Source organism: Centroberyx gerrardi, chromosome 13 (assembly GCF_048128805.1).
Source record: "Centroberyx gerrardi isolate f3 chromosome 13, fCenGer3.hap1.cur.20231027, whole genome shotgun sequence".
Lineage (NCBI taxonomy): Eukaryota > Metazoa > Chordata > Actinopteri > Beryciformes > Berycidae > Centroberyx > Centroberyx gerrardi.
In genome coordinates, this window is record NC_136009.1 from 2,855,610 (window position 1) to 2,882,787 (window position 27,178).

The 27,178-nt window shown below is 40.1% G+C and overlaps 1 protein-coding gene across 1 annotated transcript in view; it reads left to right on the forward strand.

Moving 5' to 3' along the window:
* LOC139922516 (cadherin-18-like) overlaps positions 1–27,178 on the forward strand; it is a 119,581-nt gene that overhangs the window by 47,468 nt on the left and 44,935 nt on the right. Inside the window, exons 4-5 of the mRNA XM_071913048.1 lie at positions 18,601–18,768; positions 24,269–24,456. Of these exons, the coding sequence (XP_071769149.1) occupies positions 18,601–18,768; positions 24,269–24,456 (356 nt within the window). The remainder of the gene's footprint in view (positions 1–18,600; positions 18,769–24,268; positions 24,457–27,178) is intronic.

A 27,178-nucleotide genomic window follows, 5' to 3' on the forward strand; every position in this document is an offset into this window, starting at 1 on the left:
AAAACTCAACTGAAAGCTAATGTTAGCGATTAGGCTAATATAGGTATATCAAAGATTGTAATTCTCTCTCTAGCTGTTCTAGTCAATATTCATGTTAGCAATCCATAGCAGCAAGGAGACAGAGAAGCTGCTTTGGTCCTTGCTGTAAAACCTCTCACCTCAGCGACTTGGTGTAAGTCAGTTTATAAAGAAGCTAGTCCAACGGTTTACATAAAAATGGCCGCCGCTCTAACTGCTATTGATTTGAATGGGAATGACCGTTCTATCCATTAAAGTTCTGTGACTGACACACATGGTACAGGACAATAGGACTCTAACAGATTAAGGTTACATCCACACCAAGCATGTTTGGAATGATTTATGTGAACTCAGGAGCGTTTAATCCTTTAGTTCGGTTAGTTTGGCCAAGTTTTCCAAGAGAATTGTCGCGCGGTTCATTAGGAGTGAGAACATAATCTAAACCAACTACAGGAAATGACCCCAAAACGCAAGGTTTTATGGGTAAAAGGAGATGCATGTTGACATTTGATAGCCAGCAGCTTGGAAAGCCTAGCAAAACAAAATGAAGTGAGGGCATACCGCAGTCTGGATTGATGCTGATATTCATCTATTTCTTCATATATTCCTACCTGATATGAACACCAGAGAAGGTTACTTATAGCAAAGACCATACGAGTCCATCATGCTTAGCTAATGCCAATAGCTAAGGCCAATATTAGAGGAATTACGGTACTTCTTTCATTTAGCCTTCATTTGCTTGCATGTAGGTTTTGCTACACCAGAGCATGGTTAAAAAGAGCGACAGAAACCGCAACACATTTGTAAATAACACACAGTAAAGCCACTGCACTATGGAGGCCTACGAAGGACAAATGGAAGGAAAGGCTAATAGCTAAGCTAAACGTACCTGCTGAGAAGTCTCACCGGTTACCAGTCTGGCTTTGCCAGACCTTTTTCCCGCTGAAGGTTACATGTCCCACAATGACATGTGAAGAGGTAGGTAGCAAGTTTACTAGTTTAACAAGTTACTCGCTTGATTCATTGATTCCACCATTATGAGAAGTTTTTTCCGGAATGGGAGGGGGTGAGCGCCACTTTTAAATAGCGAGGGAGGAGCCAAGCTAGTTTTAAAAAGATGAAAAGCTACTGAATAGACCGGGAGGAGATTAATTCCGGAGCAGAATTTGACAGAGGTGAAAACAGCAACACAGCTGGCTGCTGTGTAGATATTGGTTTATATCATTATGTCTCAATGAAATCTCCACATGGCACACATTAGTTTCAGGATTGGTTATAAGGTCTGATATCATGTATTGCAGGTTTAACGCTACACTAGCCAATTTTCGCACATTGGAAGATCCAAATGGCAGCGAGAGGTAACTTTTTGAATTTTGAGTACTTCATCACTCTGTAAGGTGACGTCAGCAAATTGTCCACAGCACACTCATGTTTACCAGCCCAGCCAGTCTGTAATGTTTTAAACCAAGCGAAACCAAAGGGACGAGAAAAAGATCTAACGTTGGTGAGCCCAACTTTCTCTGGCCGGAGTGCTCGCACACTGCTGTTTAGGACACACTCCTGTGTGGGGAAGATTTCCCACCAGTGACCATAGTGACACCAGACTTTAATTTAGACAAATAGGGTGAATGTACAGCATCTCAATTAGTGGAGGTGGAACGCTCTTCTCTGTTGTAGCCGCACTTTGTGATTTAGGCTGTTAGGATGGGTCTATTTTGACATAAAAACATTAGTGCAGCTTTAAACAAAAACCACAAGAGGACTCTTTCACTTGCTTTTCATCTTTTTGATCGTTTTGATTATACTGGTGTTTCCTCCTTTATGCTACGCGGAGAGAGAGAGACAGGAAATGAATTCTTCTTTTTGGCCATGCACTCAGCGGCCGGTGTGTCTCGGAGGCTAGCAGCTGAATGCTAAGGGGCTGCTTAACATGGTGCTGAGTGTTTCAGCCGGCTGACAGATGAGCTTAGTAGTGCAGGCAGGTGGGAGCTGAACGCAACATGTTTGCTGGAATTTACCTGACATCCCTCGGAGGAGAGGAGAGGAGAGGAGAGAAATAACGGAGAGGAAGGGAAGCTGTACACAGGAGAGAGAAAGAGGAGCAGAGGAATAAGAAAGAGGAGAGCGGGAAGACGTAATGGGAGAAGAGGAATGGAAAGGAGAGGATGGGGTGGAGGAGAGGTGAGGAGACAGAGACACAACTTTGCACATGTAGCCTCCTGTAGATCCAAATGTTCTATGTTTTGATTTGTACTTTGCTGTAGTATTTTTTTACTTGATTTTATTCTTTCTCTCTTTCTTACACTGTCTTCCTATCTGTCCTCCCCTTTTGCTTTCCTCTTCCTCCTTGCCCGTCTCGTCTCTTCCTTGGTTTTCCGCCCGTTTCTCTGTTGTTTCTTATTTTCTCATATCAGCTCCTTTAATGAGTAGGATACAAAAAGACAAGCCGCAAGCAGGTGCATGGCCTCAGTGCTTCTCCATCTGAATAAATCAAAAAAACACCCCATGAATATTGTTGTCATAAGCTGCGCCCAACACCCATTCTTTCTTGCTCTTATCTGTTCTATGGTGATATTATACAGTAATTTCCTTTCTCTCCAGCTCTCTCTTGGCCTTGGAACGGAGGCGCCGGCTCTGTGCCTTCATGCTTGTATAAGCACATGAATTATCAGGAGAGAAAAGGATGGCTAACCTTGGACTCTCTGAAGTGGAGAGAATCACAGGATGAAAGCCAAACATTCAGACTGACAAAACTGCTGTGCGTGTGTGTGTGTAATTTGACTGGAGTGAGAGAAGGAGAGGAAAAAGAGAGAGAGAGAGAAACTGTTTCTTTTCAATCTAATCTCTCTCTCTTTCTTTCATTCGCTCTCTCTGCCCCTCTCGCCTTTGCTGGAACATGCAAATGTTTGTGGATTATTTTGCTCCTTGATTTTTGGTCTTTCCTCCCCTTGAATAGGTGCTGTGTAGGGTTGTGGTTGAGGCTGGGATGGCTGGTCACTGGGAGGTTTACAAGCACTTGTAGCCTGAGCCATGATCTGTCACTGGGTTTGAATTATAATCTGGCATTTAGGCGGGATCCCAATACTATACGCACACACGTGACATACGCACAAATAGGTTGCTGTACACCTTAATCCTATTATGTTTGGGGTCAATTTGACCCCATTTAACAATCTCTAAAAACATGATTAACAAGGCGCCCCAGTGGCTCACTGAGTAGAGCGCGTACCAGAAGGCTCAGTCCTTCCGCAGTGACCTGGGTTCGAATCCGGTCCTTGGTCATTTGCTGCATGTCCTCTCCTCTCTCTCTCTCTCCCATGCCTTCCTGTCTCTCTGTCAAATAAAGCATAAAAAAAATGCCAAAAATAAATCTTATTAACATGATTTTTCCAGCTTGATATTTCATGACTTTTCCTAATTTCATGGGGAAAACAGGTAAACATAAAATGTAACATTCTCTTTGCTTTGACTGATACTGGGGGAACTTTCCCATGCAAGTTTTTGATCTTTGAAAAATGTTCCCATGCTTTAGGGCCGCAACATACACTTTTATCTTTGAGTTTTATCTCACCTGAAGGTTTTCTGCCAATGAGGTCCTTCAGGTCCTTAAGGTTTTTCATTATTGACTAACTGCTATGTGTTACTTGCTGATGTTCTGAAGTGTAAACAATCAATTACAGTCATTTTTTGTAGGTTTAAATTGCTGGGGTCAATTTGACCCCAAACATAAAAGGCGGTTGTCAAACATAATAGGAGGGGTTAAGATACATACTGAATATCAGCTCTACTACATGACAATGGTACACACACACACACACACACACACACACTTGCAGTGAAAGAGTGAAATGTGACAGTCAAGTGGACTCATTGCTCAACACAGGGTGTGTATGCAGTTAGACAGATGATCACACACATCAGACCAGACATCTGACCTCAGTCACTTCCTATGGAGAGAGATCAGGCCGCTGTGTTTCCTTTGGTGTTTCATTTTGAAATTGTATTGTTTTCAGGGGATTCCCTGGTAATTCCAACCATGATTTAACACCGGGTACTTCTGCCTTCCTTGTCCACAGAGCCACAGAAACCACAGAAAGTAGAATTGAAGGTCATTGCAGTACACGGTTCCTATGGTGTGGAAATTGTTCATTTCCAGGTTTTGAAAAGGCAGAGGCTGCAAAAGTAAAAGTCCCACTCTATGTAGAACTAGACCAATATGGGTTTTTGAAGATATTTCTAGATTGAGGCTGCCAATAGCCGATATTTGGTGTCAATATTCAGTATCTTTGAATTTGACCATTTTCTTTCCAAATAAATTCCAACAAAGTATTCAATGTTCCGTCCCAAAATTGTATCCTTGGCAGGGCGGAAAAGCATATGAAACAGCATCTAGACCAGGCTTCCTCAAGGGTTTCCCATAGACAACCAGTGTAGCATTGATCCATTCTGCAGTAGATGTATAATCAATCAAACTGAATCATATCCATCATATCAGAGGTGAACCACAGTGGCTTTTTTCCAGTTGCAGGCCCATTGTTATTTCACTTATTCTGATATTCTGTGTTGGAAAGAATAAAAATCTTCAAACCAAGTCAAAATCTTGAAAAGTAGGGAATTCTGAAATGGAAAATATGTATGAAAAATAAAGTTCTACTGTTGGGTAGAATGCTCAATTTTACCAAAAAATATTTTTTTAAACTTACTGAATATCTGCTTGGTTTGATTGGGTTTCACAAGCTCTGTGGGGTCATGGAAGTGACGGGTGCACGTAGGTTCAGGTTATCTTTGCTTGAGTTGGGAGGTTTCCATACAGCAACAATTACTATTCATTATAGTCTAAATATTAAAAATATGTAATATAAAAATATTTGTTTTTATATTAGCCTCAATGGATGGGATGGGCGGAAAGCATATACCTTCAACTCCGACGACCAAGGTTCCACTGCCAAGTTTTCATTTTGAGCGGATGTTTTTCTTATTTAACCATGACCAAAATCTTAGCATAACCTTACCCAAATTTGTAGGTGTCTAACCTTAACCCTAATCCTAACCCTAAATTGTTTTAGTCGCCTAAACCTTTTCACGTGTCAAACACATGAAAATGGTGTGTCCAATTTGCACATAATCCTTTTGTGATGAAGGAACCTAATGTTCACATAATTTGTGTGCACAACACATAATCTGCGCTTCAGAATTCATGCTCTTTTCACAAAATAACTGTCGGAACACATACACACACATTCTGAAAGAACACACATGGATGAACATGTGAGTGCCTGGCTGCTACAGAGATGATGCGTATTGATCTGATAAAAGATGAGTAAAACAGAGACATCATTGGTAATGATAATTAATTCAAGCTTTCACAGTTCCTAAGTGGTAGAGTGCTCTCTCTTCTCTGTTTTCTCTTTGAATAGTGTAGCACAGAGTAGTATCAGTCAGTGGAATTACTAGTAGAAAGAAATACACAGAACAGTGCTCAATACCTACTCTAAAACACTCCAACTACTCCATTGGACACCATCCAGTCTATGTAAAGCTGGCTTGGTTATCAGCTCTATGCTGATAACCAAGCCAGCTAGATGCCAGCTAGATGCTGGAGCTGCCATCATGAGACACTTTAGTCCATAGGCTCTGAAGTTACCAAAAACAGATTGGATAAAGGTTAGCGCAGGGAAGAGCATGCTATGTCACCAAACTGACCAAATCAGAATCCCATGCTATTCACTAATTGTGCACCATAAGTGGAAAACTGCCTAATAGTGCCGGTGCATATATCAATTATATGTCGATCTTGCTATTTTGCAACACCACTTTGTGATTTTGGCTGATAAGAGGGCCGGATTTTTACATACAAATCTTGCCTAGTGCAGCTTTGAATTAAAGAGTGACTAAACCCCAAACCCAAATCTGTGGTGAAGCCTGACACCTAATGGTGAAAAGTAGGGTACTGTACTGCTATTGGCTGGTCTTTGTTCCAGGTGATGTCACCACCTGTGGTACTCTATAAAATGTGACATCACCTGGCACAAAGACCAGCCAATACCAGATGGCCAGTACAATACCCTACTTTTCACCATTAGGTGTCAGGCTTCACCACAGATTTGGATGGGGTTTAGTTACTCTTTAACGTCTGAATCGGGCCTACATAGAATATCATCTGCATGTTCCACCCCTATCATATCACTAACAGACTGTAACGCTCCAATTACCTAACAGACACAACACCTAACGAGCATGCACACACACATTCCCACATGCACAGACACACTCATGCAGGCATCATATACCCATGTGGAGACTTGTATGGTTTATTACATATCCTGAGGTGACTCAGAGTCACAATGGTTTGTTCGTTCCTGCAGCTCATGTTCTTTGTAACAAGGTGATAAACAACTTGTGTGACTTCACAGCTCAAGGTGAACAGCCCCTGATATTAGATTAGGCGGGTGGATATGAGCTAAGTGTGGTCGAGTATAGCTCAACAGGTAGAGTAAGACGCTAACACTGTCAGGGTTAGAGGTTTTATTTCCTGTGTAGCTTAATGGGTAGAGCAAGATGCTAACATTGCCAGGGTTAGGGGTTCTATTTCCTGTGTAGCTTAGAGCAAGATGCTAACACTGCAGGGTTAGGGGTTCTATTTCCTGTGTAGCTTAGAGCAAGATGCTAACATTGCCAGGGTTAGGGGTTCTATTTCCTGTGTAGCTTAGAGCAAGATGCTAACACTGCAGGGTTAGGGGTTCTATTTCCTGTGTAGCTTAGAGCAAAATGCTAACACTGCAGGGTTAGGGGTTCTATTTCCTGTGTAGCTTAGAGCAAAATGCTAACACTGCAGGGTTAGGGGTTCTATTTCCTGTGTAGCTTAGAGCAAGATGCTAACATTGCCAGGGTTAGGGGTTCTATTTCCTGTGTAGCTTAGAGCAAGATGCTAACACTGCAGGGTTAGGGGTTCTATTTCCTGTGTAGCTTAGAGCAAGATGCTAACATTGCCAGGGTTAGGGGTTCTATCTCCTGTGTAGCTTAGAGCAAGATGCTAACACTGCAGGGTTAGGGGTTCCATTTCCTGTGTAGCTTAGAGCAAGATGCTAACACTGCAGGGTTAGGGGTTCTATTTCCTGTGTAGCTTAATGGGTAAAGGAAGACACTAACACTACAAGGTTTGAGGGTCAGTTCCCTTTACTAAAGATGTATGCTGTCAGATAATGATATCCTTTAAAGGAAAAATCCACCCTATAACACTTTAACACCATTAATGGACAGCTATGATGATGTACCTTGCATTTCTGGGTCCATTTTGTTGTTTTTCTTATTCCTGTGGACAACTGCGAGTTTGATAGCAAAAAATGTTTCTAGTAAACGTCAAGTTTTGGTGTCAGTCCCTCAGAATCTAGACCAACTTTTGGGCCGACATTCAACCATCACACAGGAAGAAATCCATCGTATAAGTGGAAGAGATACCAACAGTAGCCTCAATGAAGCCACAAGACATGCTGTGTTTTGAGTAACGGTGGATGACCACTGACAGCAAAATTTGCATGCGAAATACGGCCCCATTCATTTGAATGAGGACAGGCGTGGAAAATTTGCGGAGGATTGTGGGAAGGTGAGCGTTCAAATTCACAAGTGTATATTGCATTTATAGTCAAACATTCAATCAATTTAGTAGGCAACTCTACTATGAACTGGAGTAGAAGTAGAGGAGGCAGGTTGAGGGAAAGTGGATTCAACACAAAGGTAAATTACAACACTTGATCATAAAATAACTCCTGGAATGCATTGAACATCACAGATTGATGATATATAACAGTATAAGAGGATCCGAGGGTGGAATTTTGCTTTAAATGGCATATGACATTTGGATGTGGTTTTGAATGACATGATCACTGATCCTTGAGGTCTCCTCCTTTCCAGGCGATTAATCACTGCTTCTACATTAAACTAAGGCTACAACCTGCAATAAAAATACTAAAATGAAATCAAATTAATGAAATGCATGAAACAATGAAACTCTTGAAAACTGAAAATGATTTTTTTTTCACATTTTTTAACAGTATGCTAAATCTGAAAACTAACTCAAACTAAACTGAAATTGAAATAAAAAAATGAAAAAAGATTTATAAAATAGAAATTATCAGACAGTGTAAAACTAGAATAACTTTTTTAACTTAAAAGAAACTTTTAAGTTTCTGAGTCACAGTCAGCTTTTCATTCTCTTACAACCTAATTCCTTGACTGTTGTGGTTTACAGGAGCATAGTGGAGGGTTGTTTGGGAAAGAGTGAGAGAGGTGGATATGCAGCAAAAAAGGAGTGAATCGCATTTCTCCTGTTTGCACAAATTGTTTAAATCCATCCCTGTTGTCAACTATTGATTTTGGTGAAAATGGGTCTGAAAGAATACCCTTGTTTAAAGTGGCAATCCGTGAGATTATTTTTTAAAATTTTGTCTCCATCCTTGGTGCTAAGCGCTCATCGTTGTGGTGTTTTTTTTATGTTGTCTTCATCTTTGGTGCTAAACTCATTGCTGTGGTGTTTCTGCACTGCTCTATCCAGAGATCACCTGTCAATCAAACAGTGTGTCCAGTACTGTGACACCTTTTTCCTTGGATTTTCTGTTGATGAACTTTGAGTTTCTGTAGGTGGCGCTCTTATCTTTCTCTGTTCAGCCATGGTGGCTATCGCTGCTCATGCTAACTACCCAGTTCTTCTTCTATTTATTCCAAACAAACTGCAAAAGTAAAGTGCATCACTTCTTGCTGAGGATTTTTCCAAAGACCTGCCCAAGATTGGGTGTTTAGAACAACAAATGTAAATTCTTTCATGGGCTGGCCATAGGTTGAATCACTATTGTGTTATAGAAATTGGAGTAGCGGCATTTATTTATATGAATATGTTGCAAGCAAAAGGGAATCCCATTGCATGTGATTGTAATGGTAAAGCCCAGGTGTATGGCCCGTGTGGCAGGATTCAACAGCTTTGACTTATAGCATGACCATCTCTAAAACCATGTGAAAGAGCTCTCATCTTTACAACTCAGCACAGCAGCCCTCTCCCCTATGTGGCAAAGGAGGCTTTGGGCACAGGTGCATAATGTACAGCACAGTATGGAGGATCAAACTGTTCTGCTTTTATTGAGCAACGCTGCCTGTCTCCAACCACTCATCCCTTCCACAACCCAAGGTAGTTGACCGCCATGAAAACAAGAATATAAACTAATCACCAAGATCGGATGTAGCTGGACGAGTTTGTAGCGTTCAGATTTTTACTTCACATTCATTTGAATGAGGCCACGAAAATAGCCTGAAAACGTACATTTAACACATTTGTGAACACATTCAACAACAGATCCCACTGTGATTTTCAATTGACTGTGGGTCCAACGTTAAAGGGTAACTTAGGTATTTTTCAACCTGGACCCTATTTTCCCATCTTTTTGTGTCTAAGTGACTAAAGGGGACAACAATTTTTGAAATTGGTCCAGTATTGAGCGAGATTGCTTCAGCCGGCAGCCGCGAAACGAGCTGCAATGTAATCCGACGGGGCAAATCGCACCGTCAATGTACGTCCACTAAAAGTGCTTGTTTTTGCCACTGACAGGCTCAGATTGTTATTATAAGTGTCTGACAACATTATGGAAAGGACCCTATAGAGAAATGAAACGTTTTTCTTTACCTTTCGCTTGATCCGGTCTGTGTGTAACCAAGTCTCGCGAGAGTTGAGTTGTTGCAGGACGTTATATAGAACCTCCTTGGACGTTACACACAGACCGGATCAAGCAAAAGAAAAACGTTTAATTTCTCTGTAGGGTCCTTTCCATAATGTTGTCAGACACTTATAATAACAATCTGAGCCTGTCAGTGGCAAAAACAAGAACTTTTAGTGGACGTACATTGACGGTGCGATTTGCCCCGTCGGATTACATTGCAGCTCGTTTCGCTAGCGCTAGCTAACCTGAACGTGACCAACAGATTTTTGGTAATTTTGTGACCAGAGATGATGGTGCAGCCATGGCACACTGGCGGCGCCGTTGTAAAAGAGGTTGGATTAGGAGGAATAAATTATCAGTAGTTGTGGTAGGTGCTGGCATCAATCAGTCACATCAGCTCCCCTCATCTCCTTCATGAAAGCAGTGAGAGGAGAGTCCAGACCGTTTGCATGATTGCATAAATTTACTATTACATTGCATTGACTCACAGTTACATAAAAACATTCTGCAAAACGTTATTTTCTTCTTCTTTTCTTTACTTTATTCATTAAGTAATGTTTTATCAGAATAATATTTTTGGAAATTAAGTGATTTATCCCATGTACACCACTGAATAGGTGAAATAATTTCATTAGTCTGGGTTTCAATGGAGAGTTTTAGTGTCCCATGATGGTCTGAATGCTGTTTCAGAGGCTTTCCCACCCTGACAAGATGAAGATTCTGGGTGAAACACTGAATACTTGGAATTTTTTGGCATTGAAAAAAATGATAATTTAAAAAAATTGACTATTGTCGCAAAATAGTATCAGTATCAGCCTTCAAAAACCCCCAAACCCAGTTATAAACTACATTTTTGTCCCTGTCTCTGGTTCTGGACAGTTCATGTCTCCCTCCATCCCTGTAATGCAGAAGCAGAATGTATAAAAAAATTCTGTCCTTCTCTCTCTTACCAACCCCCCAATCCCCTTCCAAACATTTTCAACCTCTCTCTCTTTCCATTCCTCCTATCTCACTCGCCCACCCCTCCTATTTTCTCTCTCTCTCTCTCTCTCTCTCTCACTCTCTCTCTCTCTCTCTCTCTCTCTCTCTCTCCCTCAGCCTGTCTCTGTGTCTCTCTCCTGGTTGCTTTCTGTGATACAGGTGCATAATGTGTGCTGGATGTCCTGTCCAGCCTGCACCATGTCTCTCTGCTCAGTCTAAAGGGGCTGATAAGGCCAGATGGCTCTCTGCTTTGTAAGGCTGTGAAGCGAGTAATGCAGTGGAGCAGAGCCCCTAGGCTAAACACTGTCTGCATCTCATGTGGTGGAGGTGTGTGCGTGTGTGTGTGTATATGTATGTATGTGTGTATTTGTGTGTGTGTGTGTGTGTGTGTGTTGTGGGACTTCTATCCTTGCGAGAACCAGTTTGAGTTTTAGACCTTTAAAGTGTGAACATGTTGCGAGTATTTTGGACAGTTTTCACTGCTTCAAGTGGCTGGTTTTAAAATTTGTATCTTATTATATCATCCTCCAATTAACTTTGACACCATAAAAGTTTGTCGGTAGAAAAATGAGACTATCGCAGAGAAAATTGGTGTCCACGGATACGAACTGGCGCAAAGTGCCGAACTTACTGTTACGGCAGAAAGTCAAACCAAACCAGGAAGGGTCTCAAATTGTGTTACCGAAGCTTCTAACTATTTTTTTAGGACCAGTGTGGGTTATATCTGCGGTTATGTGTAATGGCATCGTTTATTTATGTAGTCAGCTACCTGTACAGCTACTAAGCTATGTAACTTAGCCTAGCAAATTAGCTTGACTTGTCGGTCTTGCCGGCTGCCGACAGAGAGTGGGAGTACAGAAGGGAAAGAAACCATAGCGACTTACATCAGTGGGCAGACCATGGCGTTCCTCCTGTCCAATGTGTGGATGACATCCTGTGTCGGTTCATGTGTCCTGCCTTCTGCCAGCTTGATCAGCCGTAATCGCCACATTTAATACAACTCCATACTCCGATTACATTACTTGATTTGTGTTTAGTCTAGTTTGTTAGCGGTAGCGTTTTCCATTAGCTGCAGCTCGTAGCATCAGAATAGTACATGTTGGATAGGCTATGTTCATAACAACAGCGATCCCCCAAACACCTATTAACTCGAATTTTCTACTACTTCATAGTACAATGCTGTGATTAGGAATAATATAGGAACTAATGTTTGAGCTACAGTTATCTGCAGCAGTATTTTGTGTACATATTGTGGCTGTATGAAGCGAGGTAGGCTATCGCAAACGCCGCTAAGAGGTTGCAAAGACGTTTGCGACTGTCGTTTTTTTGGCACTACCACTAGGAGTTGCCAAAATCAAAAAGTTTTTGGTAGATTATCCCATTGGTCAATTTTGCCATTAAGTGATGAGAACACAGACACCAAAATCATCCAAGTGTCCCTGGTAGATCATTGGCTTTGGGGCTCCATGCTGACACTTCAGCATACACCATGTTGAGTGATAGTAGGCCACTACCATTATCTCAAAAATGAGGACTTGTAGAAGCTCTAAAGCTAAATGGTAAGTATTGTTAAACAATATGTGTCCAAGTCTAGCAGTTGGAGATATGATAGAAATTATGATAGAAAAATAAGGTAGTGTACACATGCACTGGTCAGTTTGTACATTTTCCAGCGATGTTGTAAATGTACAAATAGCTCGCCAAAAATTCCCACATCCCCCAGTTTATCACATGCCCCGATTCATGTGAAATCATGCAATGAAACCATTTACTGGTTTCATTGCAGATTTCCCTCCGTGCTTGTTGTTCATGCTATCTCTCACAGCTTCACTCCAATGTAAACAAGACACACGTTTTACATCCGTTCATGTGGCACCATCCAATTGATTTAGCCATCAGTTCATACAACATCATAATGTTGTGAATTAAGTTTTTAAATTCCAATCGAGCTACCTGCCTCAATGCAAAATCGTTTAAGAATAAATTGTGATGCATCTAAGAATATCCCCCCACCCCTAGAGAGGAGTAGAGGAACTAGTTTGATTGAACTGTTGGTTTTGCATTATTTATGCAGTAGTGTTAAATATGAGTTATTTACTTATCTGGTCTATTTTAGTTAGATGGAGGGAGGGAGGTTGCTCTCTCTCTCTCCCTCCATTTAACTAAACAAGGGATGGGCAAAACCAGCAGTGCAATCCCCCACTCCTGCTCTCTCTTCTCTTAACTTAACTAAACCAGATACATAAATAACTAATATTTAACACTACTGCATAAATAACGCAAAACCAACAGTGCAATCAAACTATACCCTCCCCCCTCCATTTAACCTAACTAAACCAAGTAATTACCTAAATAACTAATATTTAACACTGCTGACGGCTAAACCAATTGGATGGTGCCATGTGAACAGATGTTGAACACATGCGTCTTGTTTACATTGGAGTGCAGCTGTGAGAGATCGCTGAACAACAAGCGTGGAGGGAAATCTGCAAAGAAACCAGTAAATGTAGTTTTCACATGAATAGGGGCATGTGCAGATAAACTGGGGGATGTAGGAATTGTTGGCGAGCGATTTGTACATTTACCACATCACTGGTAAATGTACAAACTGTACCAGTCCATGTATACATGTACCACGCTATTGGATATACAAATTGACCAGTGCATGTGTCAGGAAATGTGCAAATTGACTGTTGGCTGTTTTTGCATGTAAGCTGTAAAAAAAAAATAAAAGTGTTGTCTGCTGTAACTGTTTTCAAGCTGCAGAACAAATTGCCTCAATGAGGATATTTACGTTTTCTATTCTATTCTATTCTATTTGTGTGCATTGACCACATCAAATTAAAGTTGAAAGAGTGCATTTACTTGGATAGTTTTGTGTTGCACGTATTTAAGTAAACAAAGAAATCTCCTGAAATTCATGATCATCTGTCCCTCATTCCCAGTGTCAACATGTAGATCCAGGATATTTTATCTCACTTCAAATTTTAATTGCATTGTTACAATAGACCATTTAACTTTTGTAGGAGATTTAGAAAATTAGGAACAAGATGGGGCTTTTACAGTTATCTGCAACTCAAATAGGCCTACTTTGAATTAATCCCAATAAAATAAAATAACACAATGACTGTCTCTGATATGCATAGTGTCACAGAGAGGGAGGGAGACATATGATAATGGCCAGCAGTTTGGCAATCCTGATCCTCCTTTTCTCTACCACAGCCTCTATTAAGTCCAGGCTTAGCACTGTGACAGCTAGCCTTCCTGGAAAGTAACTAAGTTCTTTTACTCTGATGTACTGTCCATTTAGAGGGATTTCTACTTTTGGTCAACTACATGTCAAAGGAAATATACTTGTTTTCACTCTACTAAATGTATCTGAACACAGCAGTTACTAGTATCAGAGGCAGCATAACTGGACTATAAACGTTAACATAACCTTCAGAGTTGAATACATTAACAACTGAATGCTTCTACATTGAAGTACAAAAACGAGATATAGAATGAGTAGTGTAGTATCAAATGATGGAAAAAATACAGTTGCATAAAGCTGTGAATTCTAGGTACAAAGGAACTGATAAACTTCCAGTAAAAAACAATTAAGGATGAAGTATGACATTTCTGTAAGTACCGGTATGTAATGTTAGGGAGTAAGCCTTTAATTATGCATATTTATTCATTATATTTATTTGAACATCATAACAAGGCCATTTAATCTGTAAATAGCCTATAGCAACAATAACTATAAAAACAAAAAAAATCACATCACTGTATGTAGTCAATCAGTCAAACATGACACTTATTGTACATCAGTGTAATTTTATTCCTTGCATGTATTAAATATTAGCTATTTTGTGTAATTGTGTCTTTTTTCCTGCTGCCCTCAGTGGAGGGATTAAGCTCTTAAAATATTATTCATCCATGATCCAGTGTTGTGCTCCCAAGATGTCTTGTCCTATTTCCCATTTCAACCTCTGCAGTCCCCCCACCGCCCCCTCTTTAGAAATGAGCCTGTCTTGCACTGCATGATTTCCCTCCGACTGTTTCCTCTCCGCCATTAAGAATGAAATATAAAAGATGTGCAATGTTTACTTAATGTCTTTAATACGTTTTAGATTCCAATTAGGTGTTTTACAAAATTTCCCAAACAAGCTTTGCTGTCTCCACGCAGTCCATTCCCATGCCATAATACCCCACCCTCCTCAAATTTACAAGTCAGCATTCTCTACTGTACTTATTATATACTAAGTGACAACTAATTTAATTTCTACTAATCACAAAGTAAGCAACTTTTTAATTTAATCCTTTTGTCCTATGCTTTTTAGATAACAACTTTTTATTACTCACCATTAATATTTGAATTATAACAATAGCAATCAGCCATTAGTTGCTTGAGGTCATTTGTTTGCGACTAGTTGCAATTCAACTTTTCACTTGTCATTATTCCATTGTGACGAGCTGCTACTGACTATTACATTATTTTGATAACCTCTAGTTTGTATTACAGATAAAGATATTATCACTTTTATTATGACTAGACATGTTTCCCCAAGCATCTCTGGTTCAGATTTATAATCAGTCTTATAATGTTCTTTTACATTTCTGCCAAGCCTGACCGAAGCCACACAGCATAGATCAACTTAATGAATATGCATGTTGTGGTGCCTACATGTCAGTTCCTCCACCTCAGTACACTTAGCCATAAACCAAATTACAGTAAGAGTTACCCAGAGACCAATCATGGATTCATACATGTAGGTTCTATAAAGCTGGCTTTACATTAGCTCTGTTTGAAACATATAGCCACAATGCACTGCAAATTGTAATGAACAGACATGTACCCTACAATTTCTCCTGTATACCACAATGCAATGCGATCGTGTCTTACCAAAGAAGAGTAGCTAGCTAGTCGCTATCTTGTGAGCAATCTAACGTTAGCTCATGAGCTTATTGTTTGCCAAACCAAAACAGCTTGCTACCATTAGGAGACAATTGACAAAACCACACTTGTAAATCATTAGAATTTCAACAATTTATTTGTAATTTAATATTCAGAACTTTGAACATGAGTACATTTCAACCCGCTGTAATGAGTGCATGGTTTGTTGCTTGGCGTGTCCAGGTGCATCACACAAATATCCGGCGCTTTTTTTGAAGCAATGATGTTTAATGTAGCATCCAAAACTTTGTTCGGTCATTGCCCATATAGTTCACTATATGACAAACACTGCATAGGGAATAGTGAGTGATTGAACCAGTCAACCATTCCAAACACAGTCATTGTGTTACTGTCTTGTTTTGTTTTGTTTTTTTACTGCCAGGTGTTTTCTATCATCTGCATCATCAGATGACAAATCATCTGCTTTGACATCACTGATTGGTGTGTGGCCAGAAATGCAACATGCTTGAAAGTTTCAATCCATAGAGAGCAGTGCAGCAGCAATTTTCTGCCCTGTGTGATTTATTGTTGATTTGCTCTTTAATGTTGCACTAATTGGTTTCGTTAAATAGAGCTGTGGAATACATGTGAAGTAATATTTGATTGACTAACATTTAAGTTATGTAACTTAAGAGCTAATGTTAATGGGACCATCTCTCAGAAAATTAGTGTATTCTTTAAGATTCAAATTAGGATAGGCGAGGATAAGGGTTTAAGTTAAGGTTGTATGTGATTATGTGCATGGAAGGGTTGCAAAGAAAGAGGAGGGAGGAGGGAGAGAGCATACAGTATGCATGTTCTGTGGAAATGTATCTTCAATTTTCATAATTGAGAACTGACAATGTCCTCCAGATGGTGAACCATGTTTCATGACCCAGGCACCAAGCGAAACCATTGCTAATGTATGGCAAAATGTTATATATTTCATTGAAATATGTGGAAGTCAAATCAATCATTTTTATTCTCAGACTTTGTGGAAATACATGGTTTCACCAGGGCACTGGAAAAATGTAATACACACTGTATTATTGATTATTTTATTTCAGTGCGTGAGGGGGGACAGGCTGGAACATTGGTATGCATGTTTGCCATGTTTGGTGTGTGTGTGTGTGTGTGTGTGGTCATTGAGTGATACGGCAGAGAAATGTGTGTGTATGTGCATGTGTGTAGGATATGTTTTACCACCAGATGAAGACTATAAGCAATAAACATGAGCTAGCCCATTCTCTGCAGCCAAATCGTATTATCATATTATCATATTTTTTATATTATCCACCCAATCACTTTTAGTTCTGGAGATGTAATGAAATCATTCGGTCTTCATGCTCTGCTTCTCAGCCAGCATGCTGAGTAAGGACCTTAGACTGAGCTCACATTTGCTTTGAGATTTTCTGGAATGCACCGCAAATCAAGGCAGGATTACACATTCTCTCGGTTAATGCACATTGTCTTTCAGATCGTTGCCTTTGCCACCAATTCTAATTTGATTATACTGGGATTTATGTCATTTGTGAGCAATATCTCATTTTGTGTGATGTGAAAAATCTCATAAAAGCATGTCTTGTCAGCTAAGACATACTGTCCTTGTGTACCATCCTTGGTAGTGTATGTACGTGCATACATGAAAGTGTGTGAGTATAACGTTGATAATTTGCGCTGTCAGTGGTGAAAGCATTGAGCTAAAGTGCCTTTTGCCGGTTTCCTTGTGTTCAACATGGTTTTAACATACAGGCTGATAAAGACCCCTAATCAAAAGCTGAGAGCATCATATTAGAATGTTACACAGTAGATGATTCAACGGGGAAAAATGATGAATATGATGCAAATAACCCGTCAGCTTTTGATAATGGGTTGTTCCTTGTCTCAGAGCTACATTAAAACATGCTAAACAATGATGGCAGCAACTACACCAACTTAAACCTGCAATAAGTGATATCAGACCTTATAACCAATCCTGAAACTAATGTGTACTCTTTGGAGATTTCCTTGAGACATAATGATATAAACCAATATCCACACAGCAGCCAGCTGTGTTGCTGTTTTCACCTCTTTTCTAAAGCATGTTGACAAATTCCACACCGGAATGAAGCTCCTCCCAGCCCATTCAGTAGCTTTTCAGTTTTTTTAAAACTAGCTTGGCTCCTCCCTCTCTGTTTCAAACCGGTGCTCACCCCCTCCCATCCCTGAAAAAAATTATTGTAATGGTGAAATCGATGAAGCGAGCGAGTAAACTTGTTAAACTAGATAACTTGCTGCCTACCTCTTCACTTGTCATTGTTGGACATGTAACCTTCAGCGGGAGAAAGTTGCGACAAAGCGAGACTGCTAACCAGCGAGACTTCTCCGTAGGTACCTTTAGTTTAGCTATTAGCCTTTATGCACAGTCCTTTGCTAGGTTTGTCCAGTAGCTTTACTGTGCTTTATTTACGAATGTGTTGCGAATGTCAGGCTTTTTTCTCCTGCCCAATGTAAAGCGTAGCTGTGAGCGTTGCTGGTAACAGAGACAACAAGAACTCAAAGGACACAAGGAGCAAGACATCATTCTTGATATTATACAGCTATCTAATCAGCTTTAGTTAGTTAAATCTTAAGTAACAGAGGAGGTAGCCTAACGCTGAAAATAGCCATTGCTCTGCTTGCTCTTGAAGAAGAGGATGAGGAGTCCATTGTGAAACGGACGGTGTGGGTAAATGATGTCCTCCTCGAGAAAACAGACCATCATTTCATCAAAGAGCTCCGCCCAGATCCTGTTTCAAGGACTTTTTGACAGGTTATGTCACCTTCTATAGAGAACAACAGGTGGTGACATCACCTGGCATGAAGACCAACCAATAGCAGATGGCCAGTTCAGTACCCTTCTTTTCACCATTAGGTGTCAGGCTTCACCACAGATTTGGGTTTAGGGTTTAGTTACTCTTTAAATATCATTCTATTGACAGTATCTTCTCTCCGCCTCAGGTATCATCCGTACGGCTTTGTCCAACATGGATCGTGAGTCCAGGGACCGTTATGCTGTGGTGATCCAGGCCAAAGACATGGCTGGGTCAGTGGGAGGACTCTCTGGATCCACCACCATCAACATCACCCTGACTGACGTCAATGACAACCCCCCAAAGTTTCCACAGAGTAAGTGATCCTGGTCATATACAGTACTATTATGCACATTTTGTTCCATTTTGACAACAGTAGGTCAAGGAAGTGTTGCTTCTTCTGTCTACTAAAGCTCTGGTCTAGAAGTGTTTGAGCCAGGTTGTAACAATATGAGCTAGACCCTTTAGATCCATTTTCCGTGTTGTTCTGGTGTTCTTTTTGGATATTGTTACTGTTTTGTCTCTACAAGCACGGAGTCCAAAGACAGGGAATAAAATCACATCAAACAGTCTTTGAGAACCTGTGGTTACCCTGACTGGGCTTTCGTCAGTGATGTGACAGGTCGCATGAATTACAGAGTGCACCAAGTATTTCTTTTTTTTTCAATCATAAAATGCTGGAACTCAACTTCATCAAATGAATAATACCATTTAAGCTCTATTTTTGTGCCAATGCATGGTGGTTGGTGGGGCTTTGCGCCAGCGAAGTGGCATTTTTATTGGGCGCGCACAGGTTTTTTTCTGATGTGGTCTATGCAATTTTCGTGGCTGATACACGCATGAACAGATTCTTTACAATAGCTTACCATCCCTTTTTGTGGATGATATGTTGGCCAAATTGACTGTGATATAAATCTGTATACACATGTGGTTGTGGTGTGAATGATTGATCAGATCAGAAGGGACGATAAGGAGCGATGCAGATGTGGCTCTTTTTCTTTTGGACTGGAAATGCTGTCATTTATTGGCCACAGAGTGCAAAACAAGGAATGACTGCTTATCACCAAAGGTGTCGTGAAAATCAAGACAAACAAGAATCTCGCGGATTATCACTCAATAATATTTTTTTATGTATGTATGTAGCAGAGTCCTTTTATTAACAATGAGGTTACATTTCCAAAACAATTGCTCCTAACACTTGGCCTCATATTGCCTCCAGAAGCACAGTCGCAGCTGAGTCAAGCAGCCTCATAGACAATAAGACCGCCTTCAAAATAAAAGACTAAAATATTTCTCCTTTAAAAATCAAATTATAATTATTGGCATGCACAAAACATTTTTGAAAAAAAAAAGAAACAATTGAATTTTCATTTAATATACAGTACATTCTGAAGTTGTTTTTTATTCTGGCTAACTTGACTGGTCATTAGCTCAGTTATTTAACACAGAATCTAACCCTGCCTGGCAGGTTTGATACAATATTAATAATAACCACCTTAATAACAATGCCAGGTTAACTGTAAAACATTTTTTAAATTGGAGATTAAAACTATCTTGCATCTTCATCTATAGCCGGTTAATAAATAAAGAACATACTTGGACGTTTTTGCTGTCATACAAAATCTTGTTCAACTTTTGCCGTCTCATTGGGTTTAATCATAATTTGTAGTCAACCTGAACACCTAGCCTATGTTGCCAGATGGTCATTTGATGACCAACTGGTAACGTTAGATATTTACTATCAGAGCATGTAACTACAATGTTGTTTTGAGTTGGTAAGTCTGAAATGGGGAGTGGACATAATAAAATTACCACCATAAGACTTCCACAACATCCGTATGTCGCCGTTACATAATGTGTTAGCTGGGTTAGGTAGCCAAGGCAAGATAGGTGAAACTTTATCCAATTTTCTCACAGTGAGACACAGCAAAGAAGCTCATAAAAACATACACAACCATTAATTTCAACACTAGAACATGCTGTAAATGTATGAATGAAATTGTGAAAACATATGGATTGGGGTGTGGAACTTACTGAGACAAAGAGAAAAATGAATGCAAAATATACATAGTGTGAAAATATACCAAAAACTATGAAATATGTGCAGTATAAAATAAGAAATATCAACATTTATGCAATAAATGACAAATGAGAAGGAAAATGAGAATATGAATAAAAGCAATTTGTGAAATGACAGCATACATAGGCTACTGTAAGTGCAAAAATGTGCTTACAAGTATGTAAGTATGAACATTGGCAGGTCTACAGATGGCCAGGATGTACGGGTGTACAGACATGTGCTTTAAAATACTGTGCACCTTATCAAATATATTCAAATTACAGCTGTAGCAATACGTGCATTACCGGCTGTCCAACTTATCAAAAACAGAAAAGTGATAACGTTCTCATCGCCACAAGCCGGAACATATTTATGGATGGAGGTAGCATTTGTACAGAAAAAAGTGATGTCACGATTCATATGAGTGTACAGACGTCTGTACAGAGAAACATTGCAAGTATGTCATATTGATTGGTCTGGAGCAGAGGAATGCTAAGGTATTCCGGTACAGTTTGTATAGTTGGTGTAAGCAGTGCAGGCTTCCTGCTTCGACTACCTCGTTGGCTGAGAGTGGGGCCGTTTTGGGCGAGAAGCAGTGTGTTTTGGGGGGTGTGTGTGTGTTTGTGTGTGTGTGTGTGTGTCTCTGCTGAGCCAGCCTTTTAACCTGTTTATCAGTCTACAACAGAGCCAGCCATTTAACCAGTGTGTTTTACCAGTCTACAACAGAGCCAGCCTTTTAACCAGTGTATTTTACCAGTCTAGAAAAGATCCAGCCTTTTAACTAATGCTACATACGCTGAAATAACTAAGCCTCCTGAAGAAGAACAGTCTACTCTGCACATTCTTGTCCAGAGCCTCCATGTTATCAGTCCAGTCCAGTTTGTTGTGGATGTGAAGCCCAGGTACGCCACTGCTAGGACTGAACATCCTCCTCCACTTCCTCACCCTGGATGGTGACAGGAGTCACTTGGAAATCCATTACCAGTTCTCTCGTCTTATCGATGTTGAGCTGCAGATGGATCTCCTTGCACCATCCAGCAAAGCTTTCTGCCAGACTCCTGTACTCCATCCCATTGCCCCCACTGATGCATACAAAAGAGAAGTGGTTCTCAATGTGGGGTCCGGGGACCGCCAGGGGTCCTTGAGGGGGTTCCAGAGGGTCCCCAGCAAATTGATGAATTGTTAAATTTACCATTATTTAATTTACAAGAACACAAATAGAGAATGTAGAAGAATGACTATTTTGATCATAGTTTCACTGTTATCTCTCTACCTACAATATAGATAGTTATAGCATTCTGGACAAAATCATATCTAACAATAAAAATATTCTCAGATTTGGGTCCAAGAGAAAATATCTCATCAAATGGGGGTTCGTGGCCCTAATGTGGACTAAATTAGGGGTCCTTGATATGAAAAAGGTTGAGAATCACTACAGTAGAGCCATCAGAGAACTCCTGGAGGTGGCATGACCCAGAGTTGACTCTGAAGTTCGAGGTGTAGAGGATGAATAGGGAAGGTGACAGTTCAGTTCCCCGGAGCTAATGTTAACCCCCCCCATGTTACGCTCACTGCTCTGGAGACAGACAAATTGTGGCCTGTCTGAGAGCAAGAAAAGATGAAGATGAGGAGGTGATGACACCTTTTAGAATGAGGCTATTACTACAACAACGAAGACAAAAAATATGAGCCAGTGTGAGTGTGTGTAATAATGTTTGAGCTGGTCGATGAATGTCTTCATAACGGGGCAACCTCCAAAAACACATTTTTATGCCCATAGTTAAGAGAATCTCCAGGTCCATGGTGGATTCGGACAAAGTGACCCATTGCTAATTTCATACTCCCATAGTGAATTTGTTCTGCAACCTGCTGTATTTTAACTGTTTTCATCCATCCATTTAGCATAATCAGCATATTCATATGGAATACATTTCTATATTTTTACATCTCCGCTAACTGTTATTGTTACAATTGATTTCCCACATGGTTCCTGCATGAATTTCCCCAGTTTGATTTTAACTGTTGAGTGGTCTTATGGGAGGCCTTTTAGAGGATTTCCTTATTGGGGGAAATACATTTTTGAGACCCAAATGGAAAATGTGCTCTCTTCCTCTGGAAAGCAGGCTTATTGCATCACATTGCTATTCTTACCATGTAGAACCCATCAGACGCTGTGCCACGACTCAGTTTGGGTCCTGACGCATAGATAAACAGGTAGGGCTGAATGGTAAAAACACACCAGGAAAATTCATGATTGCCCACCATCATAGATCACTATCCTTACCACAGATTTTTTTTGACTGCAGGTAAACCGAACCTGAATATCTACTTTGTATTCTTGTCAGCTTGCAATGATGTTAATGTTGATGTATTTTTCTGTCTCTCCTGTCAAAAAATTCTAAAATGATAAAAATTAATCATTTTGGAATGCAAACTTCTGACATATAGGCCCTGCAGATGAATATGTGCCTACAGTATATGACTTATATGTAAAGACCTCAACACACACACACACACACACACGCACACACACACACACACACACACATACGCACGCACACGCACACACACACACGCATACCATGTTTTACAATTACAGCTTCAGGCCAGCATGAATACAGTATTATGCTAATGACAGTAGTAAACATGTCAAGAAATGTTATATCACACATGCCATGGTAATTCAAGCACCTTGTTTAATATGCACAGATTTATTTTTCGTTTCTCATTCAAAGGCATGCATACACACACACAAGCACACACTCGCGCATAGATACACAAAGGATATTTGTATTTGCCGTATAAAAAACATTTCACCTTTAACAGGTGAATCATCACCAAAGAAGCACAGCATAACTGTATCCAGCTAGAAAAGTACAACAATACAAAACAATATTGTTGGAACACCTCTCTCCCAAAGCTATCAGTATGAGAGCACTGAGATATTCATTGACTGTTGACTGTTTGTTTGGATTTTTATTCCCAAAAGTTTCTTATTTTTCCATCCTTAAAGACAGAATCATGCTTACTACTCTCACAGTCTCAGCAATGCAGATACTTATGTGTTGTCAATGAAGAAGCTGTAAAAATTGCTTGCTGACATTATAGTGACTCCAGTGACTTCCAGCTGGGTTCAGACTATTTACACATAAATCCTGACTGAACTGTCCAAGATAATTGGAATAATGTATGCGAGTTTCATTTTAAGGCTTGAGCTGTGCCTTTCAATTTTTATCCCAATTTCCCAGTGAGCTAGCATGACATGCTTGAAACCATCAGAATTCATGGAATCTATTTCATATGGTACGTTTTTACTCCATACACATCAGGGCCACGGACCCTCATTTGATGAGATTTTGTCTCGAGTTAGGGTTAAAAATATGAGAATATTTTTATTGTTAGATATGATTTTGTCCAGAGTCCATGAGTCTGTATTGTAGGTAGAGAGATAACAGTGAAACTACGATCAAATTAGTCATTCTTCTACATTCTCTAATTGTGTTAACTTCTTGTAAATGAAATAATGCTGTAGTTTAACAATTCATCAATTTGCTGGGGACCCTCGGGAACCCCCTCAAGGACCCCTGGTGGTCCCCGGACCCCACGTTGAGAACCACTGGTGTATATGACATACAAAACGACAAACCATATTCATACGAATATATGTAGGAAAGTAGGCATCATCTTATATAAGGGGTTTGATGAAAAAATTATTAAAAATGTCCAAAATGTATCTCTCATGGTGCTGTCCTTATAGAGAGCTACCAGCTGTATGTACCAGAGTCGGCTCCAGTGGGGAAGGCAGTGGGTCGGATCAGAGCGAACGACGAAGATGAGAGGGAGAATGCCGAGATGAGCTACACCATTACTAACGCCGACGCGGCCGCCATCTTCACCATCACCACCGATGCTGACCGCAGGGAAGGAATCATTTCCCTCAAGCAGGTATGAATCAGAGATCACGACACATAAACCTACACTGAGACTATCACAGAGGTCCTTTTAACTGCACAGGGTGCAGTTACAGTGAATTACTGCGGCACTCTTAGTCTACACATGAAAATAATTATCTGAGCAATTAAAATGTTGCTGACCAAGAATTTGAAAGGCATGTTTTGCATCACAATGTTTCATTTTAAACATTTGCCAAAAGAATAGACTGTATGATAGGCTAATAGCTAGGGAAGTGACCTTGTGACCTTAAGTTCACCAGTTCAAATCCACAGACCTGCTACAACAATCTGAACCCACAACTGCTCAGTTGTCAAGAGCACAAGACTGGTTGTTGTGTGTGTGTGTGTGTGTGTGTGTGTGTGTGTGTGTGTGCATGCGTGTGTGTAACCCTCCCTCCCACCAACTAGTCCCCCAGGCCATTGCTGTTAAATAAGAAATGTAGTCTTAGTAAACTTATTTGGATTAATATGGGTAATTAAAAGTCGTCGCATTACAAATGTTTGCCTCCTATTCAATGGTAGACTCTGGGATACATTAGTCCTTTAAGTGAAGAATTAGTTTACAAAAAAACATTGTTAAACAATAAAATGAAAAATAAAATATGGAAAGAAAATTGAAAGTTTTACAGACTGTTTTAATGTAGCTGTGGTCAGGGAGGAACCTGCATCGCATTGGAGGTGGATGACACTTGCTGGCCAATATCCAATAATAAATAAAAGGCAAAGTCCAATATATCAGTCTAACCTTAGTATACAGTCAATGAAAAAGCACTGCATAAAAGGGTAGATGGTCTGACATACCGCTCATTACTGCTCAAATTACAGAGTCGATTAGACCGGTTCTTAGCTGTTTCTCTGAGAAGCGTCAAGGCAGAACGCATTATTAATCGGCACCCAGCACCGCCTTATCCGGGGCAAGGACCCACAAAACGCTGTATTCAGCTTTCACTGTTTGAGCAATTCTCTTTCTTTTGCCTCTTTTCAAAAGTATTGAAATGAATTTCACAGGCAATGGAATTGGATAAAATGCAGCATGCACGGCCAGGACTCGTACCTCCGAGTGAACCGAAATCCTTTGAGACAGTCAAGTGTGTCTGATTTGCCTCTCCAGCCTTTGAACTATGACAAGAGGGAACCCCGCGCTCAGCTGGAGTGAGCAATACTGTTTTTCAGTGGCACAAGTTAAAAGTGTGTTTGATTTGCTTTGTATCTCCTCTCTAGCCGCTGAACTTGAAAACAGAGGAAGCCTCCCCGCACGACGGGAGTCCGTAATAGTTTTTTCACAGTTTGAAGTGTTTGCTTTTGTCAGCATACCGCAGTGCCCTGTGTTCTGAAGTCCTGTTCTGTATGCTGAAGTCCAACTTTTCAGGCACTGAGAAAAAAAAAAAGGTGATTATCCTATCAACACGAGGGTGTCTTTTACATTTTCTTTTGTGAAAATAGATTTGGCTTGTCATTCCTTGTCGTGAAACATTTTCAACATGTGGGGGATAATGGCAGTTGTCAATTACAATGGAAAAGTACTGTGAGAAAATGTAAAGTTCTAACAGGGCACCAAAGATATGTAAATTATTTAAAGTGTTGTGCTATCCTCTAATACCCTAATAATTAAAACATTATAGCTGCAAGTGGCGATACTGTGGTTCAAGCACAGTAACAGCAGTTAAGACCAACTTGGGCCATTGGCATTAATAGTAAACAAGTTATACTAATTGTAAATAGAACTGCTTATTTAGAAGCTCTTAACATCTTTACCAAGTTTCATAGAAATCAAGCAAATCGCCATTTTTCTTTGTATTTGCTTAATACAATTGGCTGGATATTAAAAATGTTTCTGTATGGCCGAATTTGATCGGACATGAAAATGGATGTGCATGTTCCAAATGGAGGTTCACACATGATTCTTGAGTTTCATAACAATATCTCTTGTTTTTGAGTTATAAGCCTTGATGTAATAGGCCACACCCACATGTGCAAACCTCAACCAAACCGCCTTTTTGTCTACTACCTGGCCCTATACCATGTGTACCAAATTTCATTACAATTAACCCGACGAAGGTAGAGGGGAAAAGTACGTGACTGCGTGATGGCTGAGCTGGGAAAGAAAAAGAAACATGAATGTCCACTCCCTCTTTTTTCCATTAAAATCGTTGTAAGCCGTATGGGCTCCATGTTTTTTGCTTTCAAAATATCGCAGAAAAATACATTCTCACGAGTGCAGGTGTACCACAAAAAAACACATTCTCGCAAGAGAACTGCGTTCGTTTATTCTCAGTTCTCTTTTTATTACAGTCTGTCTTTAGATTTATGCTCCTCAATGACAGAAACTGAAAATCTGCAAATTTCAGTTGTTAAATGTGCGCTGCTCAATCTTTTCATTGTCGCTCATGATTGGAAAAATCTTTGATATGTGTCCCCGCCTTTAGGGACTCAAGGAGTTGCCAAAGTCATCAAGTTTCAAATTCTACTGGTAGAGGCTTTATGGATTACATGGTTCTCTATGGGTTGAGAAAATTCTCTGACCTCTTGGGCTTATGAAACCCTTTCAAAACCCATTTGATAATGTTAAAAATGCATTGACATCAGGCTGAAAACAAGGCTGTTTCTCTTAGTTCCTGAAAAGTTGACATTTTGGAGATACAAGGTTTTCTTTATTTTGCCCCGTAATATTTATTTGCAGAAAAAGGCCATGCAAATCGAGATTGAGCCCAATT